Here is a 19114-nt window from a genome sequence, read left to right as displayed (position 1 = left end):
ATCCTGATATTAAAATATCCTTAAAATAGCCTTCAGGGATTGTTCTTTCACTTCAATCTGTTTTGTATTTTCACTGTTCATGGTTATTCCTAGGCATTTAAATTTCATTACTTGTTCCAGTATTTTTCCATTTAGTTCTAATTTACATCTGATCAGTTCATTTGCAGTTGCATGAAGATGATTTCTCTGTTGGAATTTGAATAATTGCTTTTGAGATATCTTCATATTCCATCAGATTTAAATTTTATTTTTTAATCTATTTAATTTCTGTCATTATTTCATCCATGATTATGTTTAAATAAACATGGACTTAGAGAATCACCTTTTCTGATCTCTTTCCTTATAGGGATTTTTTATGTTCTGATATCTTTATTATTATTGTTATCATCTGACCTCCATGGAATCAGAGATTCATCATGGGAGGTACACACTATTGCACACAATGCTCATCCAACCGTGCCTTGAACTGATCCAATGTGTCTGCATTCACAACACACTCAGGCAATGCATTCCACTCACCAACCACTCTCCATGCAAAGAACCTGATCGTCACTCCTCTGCTCACATCCTCCTTATACAGTTTCCAGCGATGACCTTTTGTTCTACCCCCCCCTCTCCCGTTCTGTGAAAAATCTCTTCCATATCAACCTGATAACAACCTCCTGACTAGCTTATATGTCTCAATCATATCTCCCCTCTTCCTCCTCTCCTATTCACAAGGCTTTGCAACTTACATTCTCTCTCAATCTATCCTTGTACTCCTTCCAAAGACCACTGACGTGAATCTTTTCTGGATCCTTTCCAACATATCCTCATCACCACGAAAACCTGGCACCCAAATCTGTACACAATATCATTCATGATTTTGGCTCTCCATCGCAGCTCATCATTGTCATATCTCAGCAACACACTGACAACCTTTCCCACTACACTGTTATCTTTTACTCTTCTCAATAACCTTCTGATATTCACTCGATGCTCCTTATGTCCACTTAGATCATTTGCCCCACTTGAGAGAGTTAGTGGTGATTGTTTAATCACCACCAACTCTCTTGCTCATTTCTTCCTCATGTCCAACTCCTGGATAGCAAACCTTATGGACTCTTTCAATTAACTAATTCTCTAACTATGGAATCTCATATACTGCTATCATGGAATCACTTGTCACCTCTTTTACTCTTTTTTCTTTCATTCTATTTCCTTGCACATTTTCATTAGCTTTCACTAGACATCTAACATCACTCCACAAATGACTCATTTCATTTTTCAACAACTCTTTCATCAAATCTTGCATTCCGACAATTTCACTCCCTCAGTCTCACTACCTCTCGTTCTGCCACATCTTACTTCTTTTTTCACATTTATTCTTTCTTTTACTCCCTTATCACTCACTAACTTTTGCTTCTACATTCTTGCATTCTTTCACTCCCTCAGTTTCATTTCTGTTTCTTTCATTTACACTATCTTCTATCTTATCAGTGTGTTTCGCATTCATTGCCATCTGGTCTAATGATATATCGCACTTCCTACAAATTCATACTCTCTCTCACTTCACAAACACATTTCTTACATTCTGTCATGCATACATAATTACACTCACGACATTGAATCATTTTTGAAAAGTCTATGTTATTAATGCAACTTGATTTTTAAGTCACCTTAATGTCGCACTGGCCGACATCAGCATGGTTGACCTCGTTAAGTACTGCCATTGTTATATTTGAAGAATGCAATTTCAACTAATAAATCATGCCAAAAATCATGCAGACACACTTCGTTATCAAAAATAACAGTACAACATTAAAATTCATAAAATATTGCCAATTATCACTCAAAATAGCACTTATCTTTCGGGCACTCTTCCTAACTCTACCTCCAAGCCATCTCCTAAGCTATTTCCTGTCTCCTTATTATACATTCATTTTTGTGTATATATCTTGGATCATTTCAATGATTGTCTGTGGTATCTTTCTTAATGCTAGTACAGGACATTCTGTAATCTGATTCTGTCGAAAGCATTCTCTAAGTCACTGAAACCAATAAATTGGTTTGTTAAATTTTATTGCTTTTTTAGTTACATCACAGCAGTAGATTATGAAAGTGCAAATCTTACCCAGTGGAAAATACTAAAGAATGCCATCAGTGATCATAGACCTATTATCACAACCATTAATTTGCAGTTAGATCAAAAACCACAGAAAAAGAAATCTTGGAAATTTAGAAAAGCAAACTGGCCTAAATACACACAACTATTAGAAACACATTGTACTGGCACACTCACTAGTAAAGAACTAGATCAGCAACTACTAGAACTAACTAACAACACACAGAGAGCTGCAACAAACTCAATCCCCAGAGGACTCAGGAAAAATAATTGGGTTTTATTTTGGAAAGATCATAACATCAATACTATGATCACTGAAAGAGATATTATCAACAAAGTTAAAACAAAATAATACAGAAAAAAAAACAGAAAGAAGTTAATAAATTAACTCAAAAAAATGAAGGTGAAATTTCAAACTGCAAACAAGAAAAGTGGGAAGAATTCTGCAATAGACTAGATCCAAGAAAAGACCCACAACATTGGAATATCATCAGATTATTAAATAGTGCCACACTTCTGGATACTGATCACTCTTCAAACACAATCTCCTCAGGAATTAATACAGCAGCGACAACAAACAAACAAACAGATGACAGATATGCAAGAGAAACATTATTCTAAAGTAAGCAAACTTCAATACAACAAAGAAGACAAAAGGTGCATGAAAATGACAAAACACTGCTAATACAATTCAGAACTATCCTTTTGTAAACATTTTTCTCAGGATCTCACAATGACAGAATTAGAAACAGCGATTAGTCAACTTGACCCCTACAAATCACCTGAAATTGATCTCATCTTTCTTTGGATATATGATTAAAAACATGGGAGAAAAAGCCAAAAACTGGCCTCTGAAAATATTTAACACTTCCTGGAATACAGGTAAGCATCAGTCATTATATGCTAAACCTAACAAAAATCCAAGTGAAAGCTAAAGACCAATAGCTTTGACTAGTACTCTCTGTAAACTAAATGAAAGAATAATACATACTAGACTTATGAATTGGCTCTTAGAAAATAACAAGATCAACTTCTACCAAGCTGCAACAGGTCTCATCACAGCGCAAGAAGATCAACCATTTTATCTTTGCCAATCAATCATAGATGACTTCCAAGAAAAACCACCAAAGAAGACAACAGCAATCTTCTTCTTGGATCTCACAACTGCCTTCGATCACATCCAGAGACAAAAGTTAATAAAAATTGCATACAATACTGAAATAGGGGGAATGCATTAATTTGGATTTCGTGAAAGGAAAAGTTAATACAACTTATTCCAACATGCATCAAACTTGGGCTGGAGTCCCACAAGGTTCTGTTTTACACCCACTCCTATTTCTCATCTATATGAACAATATCCATCCTCACATAATAAATGACATAAAAATAGCATGCTATGCAGATTGAAGCAATCTGGCACACAAGCAGTAATCCTCAGCAATCTGAAAAAGTCCTAAATAATTCAATACAAAGCTTAGAAAGATGGGCAAAAGAACTTAAATTACAGATAAATCCCGAAAAAACAAAACTGGGTATCTTCTCCACTGATAGAAAAAATAGACATAACAACAACCCCCAAATCAAAATATAAAATACCAAAATAAGAAAAACAGTGTCTCCAAAATACTTAGGTCTACCTTAAATACTGAACTGAGATTTACAACTCATATTACAAATATATTTAATAAAGCTCTCAAAAAGCTTAATATCATCAAAAGGCTTCGTGGAACAAAGTGGGGTGCAAAACTGAAGACACTCAAAACTACATATACAGCATTCATACGACCCACTATAGAATATGCCTCATCCATCTGCGCTCCAGCTTCTACTAGCTCAAAATAAAAACTTGACAGAGTACCAATCAAGAGCCACAGTTAAATGTCTCCACAGTTAAATTCACTAACAGAATCAGGCGCCAACAACAGAATCGCACCTCACTCAGCATTTTCGATGCCTGGAGACAGGAAAATCTAGACTAAAGAGAGCTACTTTACAATATGATCATGAAATTAGAAAACAGATTGACTTAGAGCACTTGTCTATCGAAATAAGCAAAGAGCCACTCTTTCCCACTGTACCACCAAAAAGCACAATGATTAATTAAATCTTCTAGAACCTTGTTCAAAAAAGAATTCACAGCATGAAAATAAAAAACGACTTGATACTATGCTGCACTTAAATAATCTAAACCATATCATCGCCTACACTGATGGATCATCTGATGAAGCACTCGATCGAGGAGGAGCAGCGGTTTTATTAATTCTTCCTGGAGGCGAGGAAATGCAAATCGAACCTATAGCTGGCAAAATAGCTTCAAACTTCACTTGTGAATTAAAAGCTATACAAGCAGCTCTAAAGTTCTCTCTACTCCAGTAATAACATTACAGAAGGAATAACCATCAACAGTGACTCAAAATCTGCATTTGAAGCATTAAAAAATGAAAAAACAAAACTCGCACAGGAAATTCATGAACATGTAACTTTAAATTTGAAAAATAAGAACTGTACACTGCAATGGATACCAGCCCATGTAAATATTGAAGGCAATGAGAGAGCAGACAAACTAGCCAAAGAAGCACGTCACCCACTGCCACTAACTGATGCTAATTCTGTTGCAAAAAGAAGATTGTTAAAACAAACTATCAAGAAGGAGCATGAAATCAACAAAATTAATGAAAATAGAGCAATAACCACAATCATCACTAGATTAAGGATAGAACATTTTAAAGGCATGAAAATTCATCTGGACAGTATTAGAAGCTATGAAATATTCAAGAACTGTCCGGGAGTCAAACTAACACCTGCCCATATCTATTCTTGTCCAGCAATTGCTGCTGCTCTACAGAAAAGCGATAATAACCCTAGAGAAAAGCTCTACTCCAAAGTTCAACATTGCCAAAGAAGTTCCACAGGCTCACGGCCATATCTCAAGAAGCTCTTCAATGGACTTGACAACAGCAACAAATATAGCAGCAGTACCTGATCTTCCCTTATGGAATCCTTGTTGTTCATGATTATTATTTAGTCTTTATTCTAAATTCTTCTTTAATAATTCTTGTAATATTTTTAGAGTGGTACACAGTAAGTTTATTTCTTGATAGTTTTTGGGTTTCAGATTTTTTTTTCCATTTTAAATATCGGTATTGTAATATTCATTTTCCATTCATTGGGAATCTGTCTTTTCTCAAGAATATGTTAAATAAATTTCTCATGTTTTCAGTTATATAATGCCTTAGATGATAGAAATATAAGATCTGATAATGTTGAAGTCTTGACAAGTAACAGACTGATTTGGAGGAAAATTGTAGATAGGAAGTTAGTAATGATGTAATTTTTTCATGTAGTACTGTCATATCCTGTACACCCCTTGAGGGTACATGGCAGGAATTTGATGATGATGATGATGATGTTTTCAGTTATTTCTTTACTTAGTTCCCGATGATTTCTTATTTCACAATTTTGAGATGACTGATTCTATTAAGTTATTTATTTCAATTCATCTGTGTTTTCAGGCTGCAGCATTTCAGAAATTTTTATTTCTCCACCTTCTTTATAATTTGGTAAAATAGTTTTCCTATTGTTCACTTTCTGTGAATGGTATATTTATGTATTCACAGATTTTTTTTTCTTTGATTTCATGTCATTCTCCATACTTGTTTCTGTGCCCTAAAAGTCACGTTCTAATTGTTTAGAATAGCCTTCCCAATATTTGCTTTATGAGTCTTATTTTGTTATTTATTTTATTTCTTATTCGTTTATATTTGGCTATATTACCTTTATTCTGTAAATGTTTATAAAATGCAGTTTCCTTGGTTTCTGTTACTGCTTTTATTTCTTTGGTATACCAGGGAGTTTACTGAATACAAATCCATCTTTTTTTTTTTTTTTTGTCTCAGTGCTTTATATGCTGCTTGTTTAATGTTCATTTTGAATTTTTCCCAGTGAGAATCTATATCTTCATTACTGATAACATTTTTTTGGAATTCTTTTAGTCGATTTTAGTAAAGTATTTTTATACTGTCTTCTTGTAATAATTCAATTTCAAATTTATATTTTTGTATTTCTTTATTTTGCTTCTTTTTTTTACTTTATATTTTGTTGGAATCTCTAAGTTTTCCCATCAGTAGTCCATGATTACTTCCAATCTCTGCAGATGTTAAAACTCTTATATCCAGTATTTCATCTGGTTTTACTTTTGTTTTTATATAATCTATAGTAGATGTCTGTTCTCTGTCCATGTCATTTAATCAATACCTTCTTTAATCACTCTTGTGATTAAAGAAGGTTGATTCTAAATTCATTACTATACAAAACTGAAGCAGTCTTATTCCATTCGGGTTGTTTCATTGAATCTTTGATGTGTGCCTGATATTACACTGTTTCTAGTCTTACATTTAAGTCTCCTACCAGTATTCTTAATTCAGCTGTTGATATATATATATATATATATATGTAATAAATTTTTTAACTTGGGGATATTGTATATTAGGATAACCAAGTTATTTTATAAACTTGGTTATTTTAACTCCTAATCCCAAGTATGCAAACAATTAAGTTTGCACCTGAAACAAAGTTCAAGTCTAAAGATGGTGCAACACCAGGGCAACTCATTGTAAAGGTGGGTAAAGCTCTGATCACTATTCTTAGTATTTTCCCATAATGTAAAGCACATCTCACTAGAAGATGTATACTGCAATGCATTATGGGTGGGGTCACTACCCAGATCGGTTTCAACCTTTTTTTGAGGTCTCCTCAGTGAGTAGCTAGACCCTAAATACCAAGGTTATAGTAATACGGAGCCTTATCAACTTTACTTATAGAAGTTGCAACAAGGTGTTTTTATTTTTAATAAAAATCTCTGTAGGAGATATAGATGTAATAAATCTACATCTTCTAGTGAGATGTGCTTTACATTATGGGAAAATACTAAGAATAGTGATCAGAGCTTTATCCACCTTTACAATGAGTTGCCCTGGTGTTGCACCATCTTTAGACTTGAACTTTGTTTCAAGTGCATACTTGGGATTAGGAGTTAAAATAACCAAGTTTATAAACTAACTTGGTTATCCTAATATATATATATATTTTTTTTTACAGTTTTCTATAGCATTTCATAGAATTTCTTCAATTTCTGTTTTTCCTCCTTCAGGGCTATAAGCACTAATTATATAGAGTTTTATATTGCAATTTTATTTTTATTCTCATTATCCTTTCAGAGATGTATTCTTATTCTTTTATTTCATTTTGAAGATCCTTATGTATTATTATTTCCACACATGCTTAGCTTTATTTGTTTCTTTTCTCCACAAAAAAATGTGATAGTTATTTAATTTATACATTCCTTTATCTTTCTTTTTTGTTTCCAGTATGCAAGCTATTTTTATATTTTGCTTATCCAATTCCTCCATTAATTCTTGTTTTTGCTTTAAGGAACAAATGTTCCAATCCTTAATGTGTTTCATCTCCAATGCCTTTTCCATTGTTCTTTCCTGGTCAGATCCATTTGGACACGGCTGTATCTTGTGTTGTTTCTATGAGCATTTAATTTTTACACCATACAAGTGGGTTGCTAGCCCTACTTGTTGATGCAGTCTTCATACCTAGGGTGGCTCTTCTGGAGTTTACACTACCAGCATACACTGCCCATTTACTCTCTCACCATATTGAGGTAGCACATATGATTGGGAGAGATTTTTTGAACAGGGATGTCAAAGAGATTTTGTTAATTATGTTTATTTTTTTTCCCACTTTAAATAAGGATAAAGATACTTTTTTTTATTTTGTTTAAATCAGTGTTGTCTTTTTGTATGGTAAAATAGTTTAAAGTTGATATGGCATTTTTATGCCAGTGCTCTACTTGCATACACAGGTGACAAAGGATGTTATGCATATTGTAATAAATGATAATATATGTAATAACATTAGACTAAGCAAGAAGAATAGCCAAGTTAAATCCTTTTCAGGTTCTTCTTCTGAATGAAATTTTACTTAATCTGTTGTTTTATTATTATTATATGGTATCTCTGTGGAGTCATTGTGGGAGACCTATACTGTTATACACATAACACCTATCATGCTTCTCCTTAAACTCACTTACTGTCAGGGCACTCACTACTAATTCTGGCAATCTTTCCACTTGTTCATGATTCTCACACAAAAAAAAATACTTCACACATCCTTTCTAACCACATTCTTATATAACTTTCACGGATGACCCCTTGTTCTCTATTTGTCTTATATTGAAAATTTTCCTTTGCATCAATTTTATAAAATCCTTTTAATATCTTATCCTGGGATAAGATATTAAAAGACATAATAGAAACTTGTAAGTTTCTATTATGTCCATTCTTCTCCACCTATCAACTTTACTTTGTAACCCATACACACACACCTTCAACCTATCCTCATAGGGAGAATTGCCAGTAGCTTGATCACTCATCTCTGAATCCTCTCTACCACCTCAAGAAACTCAGGTGACTAAATCTGTGCATAGTAGCAAGATGCAGCCAAACATAGCCTTATAAAGGGATAATAACATCACTATCTTTACTTGTTAGTATTTTTCAACATCCATGTAAGCCTTTGAATTCTTTTACCAACTACTGCAATATGCCCACTAAGCATCAGCTCTGTCCACCATTAGCCCCATGTCCCTAGCCTCGTCAATTTCCTGCAATCCAGTACTATCAATGTGATACACGGCATGCAGCCTTTTCAACCCAAAGTGCATAACTTTATATTTTGCAACATTAAATTGACAGTCATTATCTACATTGGAATATCTACATCACCTTCAAAAACAATTGCCCTCCTCAGTTTTGCATCATCAGCAAACAACCGAATATCCCCCTTTAAATCTTTCCTTACATCATATATATATATATATATATATATATGTAAAGTTGATAGGTGGAGAAGAATGGACATAATAGAAACTTACAAGTTTCTATTATGTCTTTTAATATCTTATCCCAGGATAAGATATTAAAAGGATTTTATAAAATTGATGCAAAGGAAAATTTTCAATATAAGACAAATAGAGAACAAGGGGTCATCCGTGAAAGTTATATAAGAATGTGGTTAGAAAGGATGTGTGAAGTGATATATATATACACAAATTAAGGAGTAGTGGCCCTAGTACAGAACTCTGAGGTACTCCACTAGTCCCTCATTCTCCTAAATTCCACACCACCACCACCATATACTACTCTCTGGTATCTGTCTGTCACCTCCCTTCCCCCATTCATGCTACTTGCTTCATATCCATTCCAATCCCATTTGTTCTAACTTTTGTAATATTTTTCCCATGTGATATTCTGTTAAATGCCTTTGCATAATCTAGCAGTATCATGGCGTAGTCATTTCTTTTATCCAATTCTGCTGGTACTTTATTATTAAATGTGAATAAATTACTAAGGCAGGACCTAATCTTCACAAAACTCTGCTGTGCACTAAAGTATCATATCCTTATCCATCCACTGTTGGATTTCACATTTAACCAACTTTTCCAATAACCACTCTTGATATATTAATTGGTCTGTAATTTACAACTTGCCTTGGAGTCTGCTTTATATAAAGGAATTATCTATCTGCTTTCTACTCCCTTGGAACCTTAGCCGAGCTGATACTCAGATTGAAGAACTTCATCAGAGGCAATGCCAATTCTCTTGCACATTCACATAGTATCCAAGCTTACATGCCATCCAACACCACTGCTGTATTCACATCGATATTTTTCAATGCTGAACATCTCTTTCATATCGGCAACTGAAAAATCCCCACTTGGATGATACACCTTTGCAAAATGATCACTCATCAACTCAGTTATTTCTTTTGCCTCAGTCACTTTCCTACCATCAGCATTTATTAAAGTTATCCTACCATAGTCATTTTTCAATATGTAACCATTGGCCAGGAAAGTAGTGAAAATATTTAAGTTAGTTTGGTAGAAAGAGCTGCATCATTAGAAGAAATAACTCTAGCTCTATGTGTAAGTGCTTTTAGAATACCGTACTGTTGTACTGGATAATGGAGTGTTTATATATATATATATATATATCTTCTTGTGTATGTTGGCTTTCTATACATGGAAAAAGATATTGAACATCTGAAAGCCAGGTGACTAATGTGTCAAGAAAAGGCAAACAGTTATTTGATTCTTTTTCTAATAATGGATCGGTGATTGTGCAACATACGGCTTCTCACGGTCAAGTCAGCTCTGCCTTTTCGTGGTGTGGTCTGTTTCTACTAAAGGGGCTCTAGCAACAGTGAGTATTCTCATTGTAAAGGGATACCTTTATTGGGAATCTGAAGTGGTTACCACCATGTTTGGTTCTCAGAGAAAGGGTCCCAGTTTCTCTCCACCCCACATACAACCTTTGGCATTCTATGTGAGTGATATGCTTTGAGGGTATACCAAACATACTGCAGGAATCCAGTACCTCTACCACCTTCAAGGGTACAGCAATAAAGCAATTCTGAGGATGGCTGCCAGTTAGTGTACAGGACTGAACCAGATGGTAATGCATCTATTAGGAGTTTTCCTGATCAAAGCTTCCTGACCTTTTGGGATGAAAAATTTTCCCGAATCTTAGCAACAGCCTCATATCCTCCTGATTTTTAATATTGAAAGAGCACAAGAGAAACAGCGAATAAGCTTATTTGCCAGGGGCATTCAGCCATACAATCAGCCGTTTGATAAAGAGGAACTCAAAAGTTCTTCTAGATAAGGTTATATGTTGGTTACACATAGTTTTAATTTTTCAGGAAATGACAACATACTAGAATATTAATTATAAAAAGCTTTAATTAATACCTTCCTATATTTCAGCAATGTCATTGCCATCATCAGGGATCACAAATAACAATGATATATGCATGCAGGCACTAACACTGAGCAAACAAGGCTGAATAAAGTCAACAGAAGTTAGGCCTAGAGTCCTAAACAGTGTCCCCCCTGTGTGTGTGTGTGGGGGGGGGTAAATTGGGTTGTCTTGGCCATTGGACTGACGATCTTAAAATGTACGAGGGTGGTTCCATAAGTTTCTGGACTGACTAACTTTTAGAGGTGATAAAACACTGTGTCAATTTTCAACATAATCTCTCTTTACTTCAACACACTTTTCACATCTTTGAATTAAGATTTCTATGCCCTTGAAAAAAATAGTCTGTACTTTTGTCTACAAAATGGCCTAAAACTGCATCTTTCACCTCATCGTAATCTGCAAATTTTAGAAGTTTTGAAGATATTTTCGACTGAGGTATAGGTAGTGGCCCTTCCCTTAATGCATGGCAGTATACATGTCTGCAAGGAGATGTGTTTTGCATTATGGAAGATACTGAGACAAGGAGTGATGAGAGCTTGGTCCACCTTTGCTATGAGTTGCCAAGTGATGTACCACCTTACCTCAGGGTGCAAACTTTGTTTGCTTACACTTGGATGAAGGATTAAACTAAATTTATTATAGCCTAACCAAGTGCAAAATAAACTTCCAACATCTTTCTCTAAATCCAGAGTAATTCAATAATAAGGTGGTACACCTGTTGGCAACTCGTATAGGTAAATATGACCTCTCCATTGCTTTTATCTTAGTATCACCACTCTGGGTCTGCCTCACACTGACGAGACCTCAATAAAGGTCGAAATTGGTCTGGGTAGTGGCCCTTCCCTTAATGCATTGCAGTATACATGTCTGCAAGGAGATGTGTTTTGCATTTTGGGAGATACTGAGACAAGGAGTAATGAGAGCTTGGTCCACCTTTGCTATGAGTTGCCAAGTGATGTACCAGCTTACCTCAGTTTACCTGAAGATATTTTTGGGCACAAACTTTGTTTGCTTACACTTGGATAAAGGATTAAACTAAATTTATTATATTATCTGCAAATGTTCTTCCTCAAAGGTCTTTTTTAAGTTTCGAGAAGAAGTAGTAGTCACTGGGTGCTAGATCTGGGCTGTAAGATGGGTGGGTGTTCAATCTTCTGGAAACTAAGTTCTTCACTGTAGCCTTTGCAACAATAGCTGTATGGACTGGAGCATTGTCATGAAGCAGGTGAACACCTTAACTTGGCATTCCTCATCTCTTCTCCTTTATCGCCCCGCGCTGTTTGTGCATGAATGAAGCATAATTTTCTGCATTCACGTTCATATTCCTTTCTTTGAAGTCAATCAAGAGAATTCCCTGGCAATCCCAAAAGATTGTTGCCATGATCTTTTTGGTGGACTGAGTGATTTCAGCTTTTCTTGGCAGTGCTTTGCCTTGTTTTTGCCACTCCATGGATTCCCTTTTGAAAAGATGATCATGATAAAGGACTATGGTTTCATCCCTGGTGATAATGGATTCCAGCATTTCTCTCTGATTCCCTTGGAAAAGCTTTAAAGCTTGCAGGAACAGGTCACATGAAACTCCTTCTGAATCGAAGAGGGAAATTGAGGCACCCACCTTGCACTGACCTTCGTCATGTGAAGCTCTTGAATGTTGCAAAAGATGGTTGTTATAGAAAGCCCCAAACCTGCTAAGATTTCTTTGAACTTCAGCTGTCAGCAGTTTCTCTTCAACAAGAGAGACATTTTCCTTAGTCATAATTTCCACAGGTTGTCCGTCACGAGGATCATCTTCGATGCTCTCTCTCTCTTCCTAGGCGAAACCGTTTAGCCCATTCCTTGGTATATGAAAGAGAAGCTTCCCCATTAACATCATCCAGTCACTGTTGGATAGCACTTGGAGAATGCCCTTCTTCGGTGAAAATCTTTATCACAGTGCGGTACTCAATTTTTAACATTACAGCCACTTAGCATGCCATGTGTTAGTGAAACGAGTGCCTCCAACTGAATGACACAGGTAGAGAGTTGAAACTGGTGCACTAAACTCCCCATTTGTGCCAATTTTAAAACAGCATGCATGCCATTTTAAAATTGGCACAAATTTTGTATGTTAGGTCAGAAACGTTTGGAACCTACCTCATATGCTTCCTAAATCTGAGGCAGTCTCATGCACCCAAATTTGTTGAGGTTTGGAAAGTTTTTCAGAACTGAGGAAGATTCAAGGATTTCACTTGTATTTGTTGTGGTGTGATAAAATGGCCTTCTTCCAGCATGTCCTGTGGTGGATGGAACTGTATATAAGCCTTGTGTTCAGATATCTTGTTATTGGCTGTCCTGCTTATTTGGTCTAAGTGTGTCAAACTTAAATCAGAATTGTTGATAAAAAATTAGTAATGAAATTGTGCCAAACTGTATAACATCTCATATACAATAGAAAATTATGATTCTTTATTTTTTGATCTCATTCCTCTTTCCCCATTGATAATTCAAAACTGTAGTAGGTGTGACTGCATTTCTTTCATTTGTATTTAAATGCTCCTTTATATTAACTTGTAAAAGAAATGCATTGAAACAGGAAGATTAAAGAAATATTAATATGTACACATCATTCCTCTAAAAATCATATTTTCTATAACAACTGAAAAAACTTATTTTTTACATTCAGAATGGGAATTTCCTGTTAGCTACGTATCGATGTCAAGCAAACACAACAAGGTTAGAAGTAAAGATCAGATCTATTGAAGGGCAGTATGGGACATTACAAGCATATATCACACCTCGTTTACAGCCCAAGTGTTGCCAAGTAAGGCAGTATCAAATAAAACCACTTTCCCTGCATCGACGTACACATACTTTTGATGACAACAAGTATGTAGTGATATATATTTAAATATATATTTACTTATAATCAAATACTAATGTAAATCAAATTCTTATAGCTTTACAACAAATCTAAAGCTTATTAAAAAAATGTTATCAAATTCTTGATTTATTCTCATTTATATAATTTAAAATGTTTAGTTTAAATAATTTGAGTTTAATGTATACAGTAACCCAAAAAAAAAAGTTTGTGCAGTTTTTGGTAGAGTTTGCTGCAATGACTTGTTTTATTTTGTAATGGTTTGCAGAGAGCAATTTTTTATGTGCATCATAAGGCACAGATAATTACACCAGGTTCAACTGACATTTTGAACCTCTTTAAAATGTCAGTTGAACCTGGTGTAATTTGGCTTGTTTGCTTTATGAATTTAAACTCAGTTCAAAGGCTTCAGAAGCATCCCATAAGATATGTGTGGCATTTGGAAAAGATGTGGTAGCAGAAATGGTTTAAATAATTTGTTTCGGGTGATGAATCACTTGAGGATGCACTATGTTCAGGAAGACCCTACATTATTGATAATGAAGAATTATGTGCCGCTGTTGAAAATAATTCAAGATTAATAATGTCAAGAACTTTCACAAATGTTTAACATGAGTCGTGAAACAATTTGTTTACACTTGCATCAATTGCAAAAATCATGGAAGCTAAGCAAATGGGTCCCACATGCATTATCAGATAACATAAACTTCAAAGGCTATCAATTTGTTCTTCACTTCTTTCACATCATAAAACGAGCTAATTTTGGATTACTTGCACACTCGTGATGAAAAATGGATCTTCTACTCTAACAGGAAGTGCACTTATCATCGGTTGTCACCAAACAATTCAGTACTGCATACTTCAAAGGCGCCGCTTCATCCCCAGAAAACTGTGGTGGTGGTGGGGGGGTGAACTGTAGCCGGAATTGTCCACTACAAGTTTCTTGCTAGAGGCCAAAAAATTATGGCTGAGATATGTTCGATGCAACCGAGCATGTGCAGGATGCACTACTTCAGAAACAGCCAGGACTTGTTAATCAGAAAAAAGTGCTATATTCTTACAGAACAACGCAAAACCTCATACTGCAAAATTTACCCATGAGAAGATTTGTGCTTTAGGATGGGGAGATTCTCCTGACATTTCTGCAGGTGATTATCTTTTTTTTTTTTTTTTTTTTTTTTGCACTAGACAATTGCATGTGCAATAGACAGTTCTGCAATAAAACAGAAATTTAAGCACAGGTTGCTTCAATCTCTGTTTGCAAAATGTTTTATAAAAGCAGAATTTTCAAAATTGTATTTTGTTGGGAAAGAGTTGTAGATTGTGAAGATGCTTATTTTAATGAATAAACATTTTATGAAAATTTCTGAAGTTTAATTTTTATTATGAAAAACCACACAAACTTTTTTGGGTTTGTGTGGTTTTTTACCTGATAATACAAACTGTGTACTAGAAAGAAACTTGTGAATAATTCTATAATAATTATTTACTGAATTAATGCAGAAGTCATATATATATATTATCATAATTCATTTTTACTCGGTGGGAAATATTATTAAAAAGTTTTAATGACTGATACCGAGAGATAAAAAGATGGCATGGTATATTTGAAAAGATACTACTAGTTTCATTGAATTGATCAACAGGTATCAGGTATCACAATCAAAGAAATATATAAAGAATTACAGAGACTTAAAATTGCATTAATAGAACAAGTACAAAAAGACAGTAGCGTGTTTGAAAACAAAATGCAAGCTTGAGTTCCAAATAAACGTAGACTACACTGTCGCAAGTGCGCCAATACTAAACAGAGGTAACGTATGTGTCAGAGAGATTGAAACTTGGGCTGCTGTTGATATGGGAAGAATCAAGAGAAATTTCTCTAGATTCGACAATCTTTCTCTCGAGCTCATCATAGCACACATGGATGTTAGAAGTTTGAGTCCAGTTTACAATGTGTTGGCGGCCTTTGTCTGAGTTAACTGAAAAGAGAATGTGGCTAGAGAGATTGCTGGCTCTAGTCCTATTATAGGAGATATCTCTATGGTGTTCTTCCAAACATAGAAGGATGGATTTAGCAGTCTGGCCATAGTATGGCTTTCCACAATCACATAAAATCTTGTACACTTCTGGAAATTGAGTTGGAAGATGTTTCTCTTTAGGATTACTAAGTATTGAATGAAGTTTTAGTAGCATAATGAAGCAAGTTCTGAAGTTAATTTGTCAATTTTCTCCTAAGAAAATTGACAAATTTCTTTCCCCCAGTCATTCAACTACTTCTGAAGATCCCTCCTCCCCCAGAGCCTTCATCTCTTTGCCTTACATCAGCTCTCTTTCACCAAAACTGGTAAAAATTCTCAAGAAGTTTAACTTCAGAACTTGCTTCACTACACTCCCAAAACTTCGTTCAATACTTAGTAAACCTAAAGAGAAACATCTTTCAACTCAGTTTCCAGGAGTGTACAAGATTTCATGTGATTGTAGAAAGCCATACTATGGCCAGACTGCTAAATCCATCCTTCTAAGTTTGGAAGAACACTGTAGAGATATCTCCTATAACAGGACTAGAGCCAGCGCTCTCTCTCTCTAGCTATGTTCTCTTTTCATTTAACTCAGGCGAGGGCCGCCAACATATTGTAAACTGGACTCAAACTTCTAATATCCATGTGTGCTATGATGAGCTTGAGAGAAAGATTGGCGAATCTAGAGAAATTTCTCTAGATTCTTCCCATATCAACAACAGCCTAAGTTTCGATCTCTTTGACGCACATGTTGCCTCTGTTTAGTATTGGTGCACTCTTGACAGCGCGTAGTCTATGTGTATTTGGAACTCAAGCTCGCATTTTGTTTTCGAACACGCTATTGTCTTTTTGCACTTGTTCTATTAATGCAATTTTAAGTCTCTGTAATTCTTTATATATTTCTTTGATACCTGAAGATGTTGATCAATTCAACGAAACTAGTAAACTACTAGTATCTTTTCAAATATACCATGCCATCTTTTTATCTCTTGGTATCAGTCATTAAAACTTTTTAATATATATTTATATATACAGTAAAACCTCGATTTAATGGACTAATAGGGGCTGGGAAAGGTTAGGTTAGAACAAAACTTTGAACAAAAAGTTCCAAGTTTTTTTGGAACTTTTGAATTCTGCAGTTTTTCTATAATTAACTCCCTAAAATTACGAAAATGTGTGTAATAAAGCTTCCACAGAAAGTCGCGGCACGCGACAAAAGAACCAATTACAGTGCAATTGGTGTGATCACGTCCTAATCATTCGCTGAACATGTTTTATGAGTGGTGACTCGTTTATGTCAGCTAAATTACTACAGTGTTTTTCCAACATATGATGGCCTATTCTCCAAAATTTGCTAAAAATAACAGGAAATTAATAACAAAAAATAACCTGTTAATTTAATTATATAAGCAAATCTTGGTTAAAAGCATTTTAAAATTAACAGGGTGTTAATTTTCACATGTGACATACAGACTGGAAATTTTGTCTGTTAAATCAGAAGTCATCGAGGGTTTACTGTGTGTGTGTATATATATATATATATATATATATCAGTAATGGTTAACACTTCTGGCAAGATGGACTCAGGAAGAGGTTCTAGTCTTGTTTTTTTTTTTTTTTAAGATACCACTGTGTGTTTGTGAAGGTTTCGGTGTGTCTTTGGATTTTTCTTGAATGGACATGTTAGGTTTTTTCTCTGTCTTATTGTCAGACTGGGCCTGGGTTGGTTTTGCCAGTTTCATTGGCTCTTTATCCCTTTATTGGTTTCTGAAAGAAAAAAATGCAAATTAGGGTCGTTTAATGAGCGCTTGGCCTACTAATCATGTGCTGATTAGCAATGTATTTCATACTTATCTGCACAATGTGGTTTTAGGGCATTTGTGTCTTGAAGACATGTTTATCGTAGTCCACTGCCTAGCAGATTAATGTATTAGAGTGAATGACTGCATTTGCAAAAAAAAAAAAAAAAAAAAAGTTTGCAGCCATTTTGTGTAGGAAGGTTTGTGATATTAGCTTCTCAGTGAAGCTGTGTATTCATCATGAACCATGGGTTGAATACATTGCAGATGTACTTGTTTTGTATGATTTGCATTTTTTTTAATGTTTGAGTCCACTTAGTGGCTCCAAGATGGCAAGTTGTACATATATAGGTCGGATCATTGTTTTGTATAGAAGCAGCATGATTTCCATGCCTAGCTGATTGTGTTGGTTCAATAACAGGAAAAGTTGTCCTGTTGCTTTGTTTGCTTTTGAGCATGTGTAGTCTACATGGGACACAAAGCAGACTTCTGATGACTGGCTGCTGGGGATGGAAGTGTCAAACATGGTTACCTCACCTTCAGGATGTGCCTGCTACCTCGTGAGGAGGACAGCGACACTCTTGTCTGTGTTGATGTACCATCTCCTGAACCACTCTTCTAATTCTGAGATAGGCCTGCACTTTTTAGTTACCAGTCTTAGCTTTAAGGATTGGGCCAGTATTGCAGTATTATCTGCATATAGAGCCCCTGTTGTGGTGACTATATGTGTGTTGGGGGGGGGGGGGTTCAGCCATATAAATGACAAAAAAGTGAAGGTGACAGTAGGGATCACTGTGGAACTCCTGCAGTAATCCTGCATTCGGATGATCTGATTCCCTGTAGTTTCACACAAAGTTTCCAATCTTAAAGATGGGAACCAATAAGGCTGATCAGGCCAAATGAGAGTGTGACGTCGATTAATTTATAGAGTAGCCCTCTATGCCAGACGTTGAATGCCTTTGCAAAATCAGGAAAAATGCACTAGTGCACGGTTTCCAATTGTATCCTACACTAATGTGTTCCTCAAATCTCATGATATGTTGTACAGTAGAGTGATTCTCATAAAAGCCAAGCTGCACATTGGATATGAGGTTTTTTTTCCCTCTCATAATTTTTGGCAATCTTTCCTACACAGGAGAACAATCAGCTTTTCTTTGCTTTCCCCTTAAGATTATGTCAGCTTCTTTTCAGCATAGTGGAAAATAGTGAAATCTTAGCATTGCATTAATGATAGCTACAAGGTGTATAATGGTTTTGTGGGGTAGTTGTTTGATGACTGTGTCAGAAATCCCATCTGGGTCTATGACTTTCCTATTCTTTAGTCTTTTTTATAATTTCTTGCATTTCAGTAGGTGACTTTGGTTCTGGATTTCCATTCCTGTGATCTCAGTTTTAGCGGTTGAGGGTTTTTCAACTTCAGTGTGCTCGATGAAGATACCCATTCTGCCTCCCCTGACATTGGGCCTGTTGTCGCAATACAAACCATAATTTTTGAGTCCTTGGATTGT

The 19114-nt window shown here is 35.3% G+C and overlaps 1 protein-coding gene across 1 annotated transcript in view; it reads left to right on the top strand.

Moving 5' to 3' along the window:
- Positions 1–19114, top strand: part of LOC150105739 (BBSome complex member BBS7-like) — a 320423-nt gene that overhangs the window by 226787 nt on the left and 74522 nt on the right. Inside the window, exon 15 of the mRNA XM_090395048.1 lies at positions 13592–13794. Coding sequence (XP_090251174.1) covers positions 13592–13794 — 203 coding nt within the window. The remainder of the gene's footprint in view (positions 1–13591; positions 13795–19114) is intronic.

Source organism: Typopeltis vanoorti, chromosome 6, assembly GCF_054136105.1.
Source record: "Typopeltis vanoorti isolate ZY-2024b chromosome 6, IOZ_Tvanoo_1.0, whole genome shotgun sequence".
Taxonomy (NCBI): domain Eukaryota; kingdom Metazoa; phylum Arthropoda; class Arachnida; order Uropygi; family Thelyphonidae; genus Typopeltis; species Typopeltis vanoorti.
This window is presented reverse-complemented; position numbering and strand designations above follow the sequence as displayed.